The sequence below is a fragment of the Pseudophryne corroboree genome, chromosome 1, assembly GCF_028390025.1.
Source record: "Pseudophryne corroboree isolate aPseCor3 chromosome 1, aPseCor3.hap2, whole genome shotgun sequence".
NCBI lineage: Eukaryota > Metazoa > Chordata > Amphibia > Anura > Myobatrachidae > Pseudophryne > Pseudophryne corroboree.
This window is the reverse complement of record NC_086444.1, coordinates 1,178,733,378-1,178,745,591: the sequence shown is the minus strand read 5'-3', so window position 1 is coordinate 1,178,745,591 and position 12,214 is coordinate 1,178,733,378. Positions and strand designations below refer to the sequence as shown.

Sequence of the window (12,214 nt, the reverse complement as noted above, 5' to 3'; positions counted from 1 at the left end):
GGTGAGTAGACGTCTCCGGCTTTAGTGACAGTTTCCCTGTATAATGGTGAGCAGACATCTCCCGCTTTAGTGACGGTTTCCCTGTATAATGGTGAGCAGACATCTCTGGCTTTAGTGACGGTTTCCCTGTATAATGGTGAGCAGACGTCTCTGGCTTTAGTGACAGTTTCCTGTATAATGGTGAGCAGACATCTCTGGCTTTAGTGATAGTTTCCCTGTATAATGGTGAGCAGACATCTCCAGCTTTAGTGACAGTTTCCCTGTATAATGGTGAGCAGACATCTCCGGCTTTAGTGACAGTTTCCTTGTATAATGGTGAGCAGACATCTCCAGCTTTTTGTCAGTTTTCTTGTATAAATGATGGTGAACAGATGTCTCTTTGTTAATGTGTTTTTTTTTACAACTACTCAAGAAACAATCCATTATAGGACACTTAATATAACTCGCTCCTTATATCCTGGTAATAAATAGGGCGACCTCTCCCCACATCTGATCAGGGGCGCGTTATATTTGGAGAAGATGTCCAAAAATGGCCAGTTTGATCAAATTGGGAGTTGTTATTCTTATAGGGTTAAAACACACACACACACACACACACACACACACACACACACACACACACACACACACACACACACACACACACACACTTGAGTTGGCATTACTGGGAAATACACATACTGGGAGATACAGGGATTGTATTTCTGATACACTCTGTCATCTGTTACATATTATTTGTAGACATCATTTACCACTGAAGTTTTGCGTTTTATACAAGACATCTCCCCCAGTGCTGTGCTTCACCTCGCAACAATAATAATTCTCAGGAAAATATAGAAATAGTGGAGGCTGTCAGCTTCCATCACAGATGTAACTGCCACACATAAGACTATGTAGATATGCAAAGAGAATATGGGGATTACAGGCACAATCACATGAATTATTTTCCTGTACTATAACACTCATTCTTTCATTCTGAAATCCCCACGTCCTTCCTACCTGCTAAATATAGGGCACAGTAAATCAAAGAGCTATCTAAGAAAGGGGAAAGGGGAATGGGAGGGCGCAACTTCTCCACCCCTTGCATCACTCTAAGGCAGTCCAGAAGCCTCAGGTATTGTGGTGGGTGTCTATTACAAACCAAGGCCCAGATTTATCAAGCCTTGGACAGTGATAAATTGCACGGTGATACCAACCAACCAGCTCCTAACTGCCATGTCACAGGCTATGTGTGAAAAATGACAGTAAGAAGCTGATTGTTTGGTCCTTTATCACCGTGCAATTTATCAGTCTCCAAGGCTTAATAAATCTGGGCCCAAGTTCTAGACGTTGTACAGTTTACTGTACATGAAAGCAGCGTCTTCTTTCCTTGCTGAGAGTGATGAGGGGAAACTACATCCCCAAATCTCACAGTGCCCAAACCAGCTTCTGCCTAACCGGAATATATTGCTTCTTCTTAATATCATGGAGCATGATAAGGACCTTATTAGTGTTGAAAGGGGAGAGCGCTACTGCACAGACTCCAGTCTTCCTGTGCTCCAAAGAGGTTTCATGCCCTATACCAAGATGGCCGCTAAGATCACTACTGAGCATGTGCAGGGGACATCTTGACTTTTTACTGTGTTAGAGCATCACATGCCTTCCACTCAGCTCCAAAGAGGCCAACGACTACATGCAATCCACAATGATTCCAGTGTTTCTGTACCACTACGTGGCTGGTGAGCTGTATGACACCCCACTCGGCTAAAGCTCTACTCTGTGAGAACCAGTGTGTAACAGTGAGTACAGCTATCTATCAATAAGCCAACACCACTGGCTAAGTACCTGAGAAGCTCATAGTTTGAGCCATCCGCTTGTGTGTGCCTATATAACTCTGCAACACAAGCACCTGCACACACATAATTTCCCACAATTAACAGAACATAATATAAGCACAAAGATTCTGTGGTTATCTCAGAAGGTAGTGACAGTGTTGTAGTGCCAGTGAGAGTGATAATTATGTGTTTACATGGCAGCCTATGTAACAAAGAGGTAATTATAGCACTCTGTGACTGATATGATACGCCTTTGTTGTGTTTGTTTTTTAGTATCACAAATATATTCTGTTGAGTACACTACTCTTTATATGGCAGAGAGCAGCCCGAGACTGGATTATACCACTTTGCCCTCACTTAGGGGGTGTCTTGCTGAATAGTTAGCACAGGTAGCATAAAGAAAATGACTGCAGTGCACAGAAGCTCCACATCGGAGCTAAGCTTTCAGCATTTAAATTTTGTGCGAGATATGCAGTTTGCTTTTCCTTAAAGACGAACGCACCTGAACTTAGGAGTTGCGAGTCAAATTGAGTGCCAGTTGGGAATCACTTTGGGTTATAGGGGAAGCGAGTCTCGGCTCGGTTCAGAAATCAGATTTAAAAAAACAAACTCTGGTTTTGGATTGCATGTAAACGGGTCCAAATGACATGATTGTAGCTGTTATTATAGATTTTATCAATTTATCTTTTTATTAATTTTTTTTAATCAGTATTGAAGATTTGTATTGGTTTTAAAGGAATCCCAAAAACCGAATATGAACCAAAACACTTGATGGTGGTTTCTCTAAGACCAAAACCAAAATGCAATGATGAATCAGAGCCAAAATCAAAACACGATCCGCACGCATCTCTAATTTTGTGTATACCTAGAATCAGGCATCATGTAAGGAAGGTTCAGGTTTCTGGCACTAGATACAGTGTAATATACAGTGTATATACAATGTATATACAATGTATATATATATATATAGGGTCGGACTGGCCCACAGGGGTACCAGGGAAACCACCGGTAGGCCCCACTGCCTGAGTGCCCACTCCTTCCTCTAGGGATCAGGTTCCAGACTGTGCACTTGTATTATACATGGTAGATATGTTGCATTACACTGCACTAAACTATTGTGTATTTCAAGCCTCTGTGGAGGCTGGCCACATCCCCTTTGTAGGCTGGCCACACCGTTAAGTATGGGCCCCTATCACTGCATTACCCCAGTGGGCCCTTCATGTCCCAGTCGACACTGTGTATATATATATATATATATATATATATATAAACAATACTTTCTTTTTGCGCTATCTGAGTATAGGCTTAAACCTAGGAGGTAATGATAGGCAGCTGTATTACACTGAGAATTTATTTAAAATCTATTAAAATATGATCACAGCAATGTTCGATGTTTTGGCCGATATCCTTTATGTCTCCTTCAATTTGTGTAACTTGGAGGTCACAGTAGAGACATATAAATCAACACATTTCTTCTCATTCCGAGACTTCATCAGGGGTATGTCTTACTGTAAATTAAGCACCCATCAATAAATTTGGAGTGCGTAAAAAATACTTGGGCTCTTTAGTCTTAGAAGTTGAGTACCAAGTTGTTATATAACATGGCCCAGTGACCTGATTGGTTCACAAAAGACGTATGATAAATCAGATACTATGAAAATCAAGTTCAAGGATAAATCCCAAGCATATTTGAGTCTCCAGTCGGATAATGTTGACTCTCCTAAGTCTCAAAGCATCTGAAGTCATAATATATATATATATATATATATATATATATAAAACGAATCCTTTATTAGTAATATGTGTCATGTATACATCTATTGTCAGAGCAAATGCAAGTAATAAATATCTATGAGACTTAAGGCATCACCCTATGATCTAAGAAGATAATGATGACATAGGTGCCCACTAGCTCTGTGATCTGTAAGGGCCATGACACCATCTCTATCTAATCTGTGAGAGTAATGGTGTTATCTCTATGATCTGTGAGAGTAATGGTATCATCTCTATGATCCGTAAGGGTCATGGCACCAACTCTGTGACCTATTATGATAACGGCACCAACTTTGATTTGTGGTATAATGTCTCTTTCTCTATGATCTCTGTGGAAAATAGCACCAACTCTTTGATCTGTGATGGTAATGGCCCTATCTCTATAATCTATGTGGGTTAATAGCACTTTCTCTATGATCTGGGACGGTAATGTCACCATCTCTATGATCTATGTGGGTAATGTCTCCATCTCTATGATCTGGGAGGTAAAGGCACTTCCTCTATGATCTGGGAGGGTAATGTCACCATCTCTATGATCTATGTGGGTAATGTCTCCATCTCTATGATCTGGGAGGTAATGGCACTTCCTCTATGATCTGGGAGGGTAATGCCACCATCTCTATGATCTGGAAGGTTATGGCACTTCCTCTATGATATGGGAGGGTAAAGGCACATTTTCTGTGATCTCTGTGGGTAATAGCACAATTTCTATGATCTGTGGGGAAGAGCACAATCTCTAAGATCTGTGAGGGTACTAGCACCATATCTATGATATTTGAGAGCAATGGTAAATTCTTTATGATCTGGGAGATTAATGGCACCATCTTCATGATTTGTAAGAGTCATGGCACCGTCTTCAAGATCTGTAAGGGTTACAGTCTCAATAATCTATTTGGTTAATGGCACAATCTCTATGATTCATTCTCAGGCTCACCCAACCCATGTGTGTTCTTGTGTTCCAGGCAGCGATGTCTCTCAGGAGAGTTTGCTCCTGCATGGCCCCTTTGCCAGGAAGCCCAAGCGAATCAGAACGGCATTTTCTCCTTCCCAGCTACTCCGACTGGAAAGGGCCTTCGAGAAGAACCATTATGTGGTGGGGGCAGAGAGAAAACAATTGGCCAGCAGCCTCAGCTTGTCAGAAACACAGGTAATTAATGTAATGCATATCTACTGCTCTAAGTGTATACCGCATTCAGAGAACACAGGTATCATGTGTAGTATCATATACGGTATGTCTACAGTAGCAATATCATGTATGCAGCATAATCTCATATATGCAGTGTATGCTGTCACATTGAGATTCCCAGTGCAGAACAGGCGACAGCTTGTCTGATCGCAGGACAGGCACACATGCATGTAATAACATGTCTGATCATAGGACAAGCACACATACATGTAATAACTTGTCTGATCACAGGACGGCACACATGCATGTAATAACGTCTGATCGCAGGATAGGCACACATGCATGTAATAACATGTCTGATCATAGGACAGGCACACATGCATGTAATAACGTCTGATCGCAGGAAAGGCACATGTGATAGCCGGGCAGCGGCAGGTCCATCAGTATTTTTAAAAGCATTGCACACCAGGCCGTCTCATCACATAAGCAAGCAGTTTATTCACAGTTCAGACAGGGTTATCACGACAGTAACATTTAACTTCTTTTTCTTCTCTCCAGCACAATATTCATTTGGGTTACATCAGGTTACATCTCCTTTCATTTGCTTCACGGGCAATAACAGCATTACAGTACAGTACATACCAGCGCAGTCCCTGGGAATCAGTAGTGCGGCTTCCGCAAACTGAGATTAATTTCAGTGTGCTCTCCCCCATTCGCTAGGGGCTCTATCTAAACGGGGTCTCTCATGGACACGTTACTGGGGGCCTTCCGCCAAACGTGATTTCCTATCACTCACCCAGCTCGTCCTCTCCCGCAGACTCACACCTCCCATCCTGCTTCTGGGGTACCCCTGAAGGGGAAGATCCCCTTTATTTCTTCCATTGATTGCTCATGCTGTAGCTGCTCTCACACTGCAAATCTGGATATCTCTTGCTCTTCCTAGCAGCACCTACATGCTGTTCCATAATGCCAGGGACTGTGGAGTTATAGATGCTTGTTCCACAGTCCCCAGACTGCGTTTCTCCTGGACACTAGCCTGTGCCCTCCATCTCAGTCCTCAGCTCACACTGAACTGTCCTGTGCTTTGTTCCTTTTGCTAAAATCCCCCTGCACTTCCTATCCTAACCCCCTAGATGTGGCAGGGTCTGCCAGAACTGGTTTTGGGGCCATAAAACTCCCCCACTCACTGATAAGAATTAAATGGCTTTTGGAACTTTCCAATATCTCTTGTCTCCTAACATTCCAGTATGCCACACACACATGCATGTAATAAAGTATGATCACAGGAAAGGCACACATGCATGCAATTACATGTCTGATCATAGGACAGGCACACATGCATGTAATAACATGTCTGATCATAGGACAAGCACACATACATGTAATAACATGTCTGATCACAGGACGGCACACATACATGTAATAACTTGTCTGATCACAGGACGGCACACATGTATATAATAAGTAACATCTAATCACTCTCCTGACAGATATATTTGTGGAGGACACATCACCTGTAAAGGCCCTGAGACAGAGAGTAAGGCCGCACATCCCCTCTGTGTAGTGATTAGTAGATGGGGGTTATACTGTAAAAACATAAGTTGCAGATGAAGGAATGAAAGAACCAATGAGTGACTGTGGCATGCAGGGGGTGGGGCGCAGTCAGGGGTGGTAATCCTGGGGCCAAGGCTTCTCTCAGCGGCCCTTGCGGAGCGGCACAGGAATCTGGAATCAGCTAGAGTAACATTCATGTACTTTACCTTGAGTGCCTCAGTCTTCCAGCCAGTCTGCAGTGCTAATAGATGGCTGAGACCTGTGTATCACACGGGAATTACATCCTATTTATTACATTGGGAACAAGGGTAGGTATCTTATACCTGAGCTGCCATAGCTGAGTGAAATCTCAGCTCCCTGTAAGGTGTCACTGCACGCAGAGACGAGCTGCAATCACAGCTGGGCGCGCTCAGATATTTGTGTATATACCAAGACACATTTGCTTCAAACCATCTGTGAGATCCTGCAGCTTTGTATGCTAATATTTCCATTTATAACCACTTATCCAGGCACGGCTCTTCCATCACATGCTCTGAGACACACGGCTGCTGTCACCCAGGCAGGCACACTACTTATAGTCACCGGGAAGTGGTAGAGTGGTAGAAAAGTTTCCGCAAAGTTCTAGTGACACAGGGGGCGATGCATCAAACTTTGGAGATAGAGAAAGTGGAGAAGTGGCCTAAAGCAAGTTGCAACCAATGGTTTCTATTACACAGTGGTTACTTAGAAAGCACCTTTGGATATAAAGCGGGAGGAGGGGGGGGGGGGAATTATAATAGTAGTCACAAGTTATTTGAGTTTTTTAGGACAAATCTTGTATATTCCATGACTGCCATCAATACAAACGTGGATCTTCGTGGACTCACTACGCTTTAGGCATGGTGGCTCGTTCCGCACCGCTCACCACAGGTAACTATTCCTAATACAGGTCCACGTGGATACTAAATCAAGCAAATGTTGGAAAACATGAAAAACACACACACGTGTCAACCATTTGTGTGTCGACCATTGTGATGTCAACCTTTTGTTCCTGTCACCCTAATGTATGTCGATCTATTGACTGAGGAGCAATATGTTGTCAATCTATCTTCCGGATACTGTAAAGGGTGATAATATAGGAACTCTTAAACATCTCATCGTGCCGAAAATAAAAAATATTTCAAGTAGGTTTTTAATATTTCTTCACAAAATGCATACATTTTCCAGAATCCTCCCCCAAAACATGTTGTCAACTTGTGGCCACGAAATGTCGGCCTCCACTTGTGCCCTGGGGTATATTTACTAAAGGTCGGTTTTATCTTTTTTAATGCGGGAGGGGGATGGGGATCGGTAAAAATCAATGTTGTAGTTTAGGGGCTAAAACTCACATTTACTAACGTTTAAAAATAAATATATAAAAATCGCCTGATAGTAAATGTGCGGTTTAGCCAGGGCCGTCTTTTCGTATGGGCTCAGTGGGCTCTTGCCCAAGGGCCCCAGGAGTATAAGGGCCCTAGGCTGATAGCTGAGGGCCTCCTCTTTCCAGGGGTACCAGATTTTTGAAAATCGGCCCTAGGGAACCGGAGATATCTGACTTGAAAGCACTGGTCCCCATCCAAGCCTGTTAATTGCTCTTCCCAGCTTGATATCTCGGGTTCTGTCTGACTTAAAGTATGTCTGAGGGTATAAGCCAAAAGCTAAGACTCTTCCCTTTTGGTGGACACTGGCAGCTTGTCTCTACTATGCCCAGAACCAGAGATATCAGCCTTCAAGCAGCTGGTCCCTGCTCCAGCTCCACACGCCTTAGATTTTCGTTGGTGAATTGCTTGGGTTCCTGAAATCTGATCCCCAAGTCCCCAGAACCTTCTGATAGGTGGAACTCTCTAGTTTTTTTTTATCCAATTCAAAGCTAAGAAATATATTTTCAGGAACTTGAGATATCTGCAGTCAAGCAAGCTGCCCTCCCACTGGACAATGATAAATATTAAGGCCACTCCACTATCCACCCCTCCCCTACGTATTAAACACCCCCTACCACCCTGGAAGTCATGTACCAGGGCTTCTTCATTCATCCCAATGCCCCCTTCTACAGTTTAGCCCCTTCTGTGCAGTAACGGAGTAATTAGCAGAAATTACTGCTCCAGGTCCTACATGCTGAGCGGAAGATAGAACACCCCCTACCGCCCGCGGGACATCAAAGCTGCCGCTGATAGCACCCCCCACCCCTACCGCTGGAGGATAGGTAGGGGGCCCAGTGCATTGCTGTGCCCAGGGGCCTACACTGCTGTTAAGACGGCCCTGGGTTTAGCCCCTGAAACACAACATCGATTTAGATGTTGACCTGTAGTGAATATACCCCTTAGTCTAGTCATTGTTTCCTAGGGAACTCATGGATTGCTTTGTCAGGAGTATTGGCTCAGTACACAAAATGGCTGCCACTGCCATAGCTGGATCATTCATGAGGCATACAATCAAGAGGTTGCTGATAGGCCACGATTACCTTAACCTGGTTTTATTTACAATAAGGAGGGTAAAGAGAAGGCCCAGACCAGTCTTAATCAGCTGTCACTTATGCATGTATGTACTATGAGTACGGATTGATGTTTTCCTGGCGTGTTCCATAGATCAGTGTCAGCAGTACCCGACCCTGTAACAGCACTTAACATTTCAAATATATTACAGGAGGCATAGTGTTTTTTTGTTTTTTTTGTTTTCTTTAATAGATTAAATCACAGTGCATGCAAATGAAACACGCTTAATACAGTTCGCCACCTACAAGTAATATATTTGCCGATAATTCGACCATATGTTGCGATGCACCTATAAATGTTCCTCTCTCCACCACCTCACAGTGTTTTCGATACCGGCTCTCTGCTGCCAGGAATATAAAAACACTGCTTTGTCCGCCAGTTTGAGCGCAAAGTCATTTGCATATGGATGGGAGGGGTGAGAATACTCGTGGTAGGAGGCGGCTTGCCATTGGTTGATGCACTAATGGTTATGTAAATGAGTCAGCAGTGCGATATCGCGGTATCTTTGCCTTCCAGGGGTGACGTCTGTATAAATTAGAATTTTTGACATAGTAGAACGCCCAAAGGTAAGGGGAGCGGATGAAGGGAGGGGATGAAGTCATTTCGAATTACTATCACCTAGACTCGCCCCTGCTCGCATTGAACAAGCAGCACTGAGTACTCTGGATTTTTGGTGATATTTAGAGGGTCTTTTTAGTCTCAAGAGCTTACACCTGAGATGAAAAACCAGCATCTGAGGAGTTATACACCCTACAAGGTACCGCACACTACCCTCTGCAGAGACATATACGTGTTCCGACATACGGTCCTATAACTTGTATGTGTAATTATTGCTGTAAAAACATCCTTTGCAAAAAATAAGCGATTAGACACAACATTCGTTATCTTATGGGAGACAACAAGGGAAAAATATAAAAATACTTAGAAAATATTTTTTTCTATTCACGTTATTTACCACCGTAACTTATTTCCATTGCGGTGAGTCGTGTCACCGAGACCTGGATTTTATCCGCACTTCATACATTATTCGAGGCGGTCGGCGTTCAGCGGCGGTGACATTCTTTGGTAAGATCACCTTATTAGGATTGTGAGTCGCTGCTGGTGAAAATGCCACTAATTATTTGGAGTAAAGTGATGCACCGAAATCTGCTCTCACATTTTACATCCATGTTGATTTGGAATGTTTCGCACTGCGACGGATAAAATCTGCGATAGTCTGCAGCCTGCAGTATAATCACAGCACTTTTTATTCGGTGTCTTTTGTTTTTACCCATGGCACTACTTTATTATAATGTTTTTATATATTTACATGGGAAAGGTTTTATATTAAATCTGATAGTATGAATCCTGTCACGTTAATGCAACATTCCGCTCGGTAGGGTCATGACGCGTCCAGATGTGATATCTGAGAAGCTGTTACATCTGGCAGGTACAGGAGGAGGATATTCTCCATACATATTCACAGTGATACTGAAGAGTGAGATATACTGTACACAAAACACAGGATGCAGCCAGCTATACGATCGGGGGAATCACACCTGAATAAGCCGAAGAGCGTGTTACCTGTTAAACCTCCTGATAGTGATTCTGCAATGGGACAAAGAGATCTACGCAATAAACATGGAAAAACAGAATTATCTGAGGCGTCTTCCTCTTTAAATAGACAATTTTCTTCTTCTTTTTTTTTTTTACTTTACGTAATCCATAAATAAAAAAAGTTACAAAAATAATTTAGGGGAAAAAAACATTGTGTATCTCACCAGCTCCTATCACAGGGCAAAGTATAATAAGCTGCCTTTTAGCCCCGTTACCCATAAACAAAGTCCTAAATGCTACTCTAGATCTGGTAATAGAGCCATGCCATTACTGATCTCTTTGTGGCTGATATATAACATTAATAAGATTTCTTAAAACGTCTGTGGGGGAGATTAATCAAACCTTCTTCTTCTTCAAAAAAAAAAAAAAAGAGAAACAGAGATGTTGCCTATAGCAACCAATGAGAGTCTAGCTATCATGTATGCAGTACATTCTACAAAATGATAGCTGGACTCTGATTGGTTACTGTTGGCACTATTTCTGCTTTACTACTTTATAAGTTTAGCCAGGGCTTAAAGTGGTCCTGGAGAGGTGGTGAAACTCATTTACCTCGCCACCAAACCCCCCCTCACATTAAGCGGAGCCAGGGCCAGTGCTAGTGTTTTTGGCACCCCCTGCAAACTATAAATTAGTGCCTTACTTCCCATACTTTATAAAGGGACATTGATCTCACAAAGAAGCAGCGTGGTCACACAATAGAACCCTCAACTCAAATTGCACCACACAGTAGCACAATCTTATTCACATTACACCGCATAGTGCCCCTGCTTCATATTACACCACATAGTAATGCCCCTTATTCAGGTTATGTCACTCAGTAGTGCCCTTTATATACAATTCCCACAGTAGTAGTGCCCCTTACACATAATGTCCACAGTTGTAGTGCACTTTACACATAATGACCACAGTAGTGCAGCTTATACACATAATGACCACAGTAGTGCCACGTATACACATAATGCCCCCAATAGTAGTGCCCCTTACACATAATGACCCCAGTAGAGCCGCTTATACACATAATGCCCACAGAAGTGCAGCTTATACACATTTCTGCATCTGTCACTCCAGCAGCTCACCACCTGTGTCCCTCCAGCAGCTCCATGCCCTGTATCCCTCCAGTAGCTTCCCCACCTCTCTCGTCCCTCCGGCCCCCTCTAATTTTGTCTCCAAGATGCACAGAGCCTGCTCCTCTTCATGTCTCTTCTTCACTTCAGCAGCGGTGACAGCATGACGTCACATACGCCGTGCTGGAAAATGAAGCCACTGGGAGCTGAGGAGGGGATGAACGCTGTCCAACAGAGACAGTGTGTGTGCGTACCAGGAGGGGTGGGCTGTAGATGGAGGAGGACCATGGAACCATCAGGACCTGAGGAAGAGGGAGGTGGCTGCAGCTCTTCAGTAACACTAGCGCCGCCTGCATCATCTATTGATGTAGGTGATGGGGCAGGTTTTTCTGTTGGAATTACTGTGCAGGGAAATGGAGGTGGTGGAACTAGTTCCCCCTAACATTACAGGTGGTGGAACTCAGTCCCACCTCGCTCCCCCTCACTTTAACCCCTGAGTTTAGCTAAATCTCCCCCTATCAATACGGGATCACACAGGAACCTCCATCATAGCGCTGGAGTCTCCTGTAGTGCTACAGTACTAGCCGTTGTTTTTGAAGGTTCCAGGCTTGGCTTTTGTCTCCTGCCCAGTAGCTGTGAGCTGTGCCAGGCAGTATAAAAGGCACTGGCCTATATGAGAGAGGCCACATAGAGTGTGATGCTGGGTGCCATTGTATAATACAAGCCAGAAATATAATATATTAGTATGTGCAAATAGACTGGGGAATGACCACTACC

The 12,214-nt window shown here is 43.5% G+C and overlaps 1 protein-coding gene across 1 annotated transcript in view; it reads left to right on the top strand.

Annotated features, from left to right (window-relative positions):
• EMX1 (empty spiracles homeobox 1) overlaps positions 1-12,214 on the top strand; it is a 63,788-nt gene that overhangs the window by 41,360 nt on the left and 10,214 nt on the right. The window contains exon 2 of the mRNA XM_063952350.1: positions 4,550-4,734. Coding sequence (XP_063808420.1) covers positions 4,550-4,734 — 185 coding nt within the window. The remainder of the gene's footprint in view (positions 1-4,549; positions 4,735-12,214) is intronic.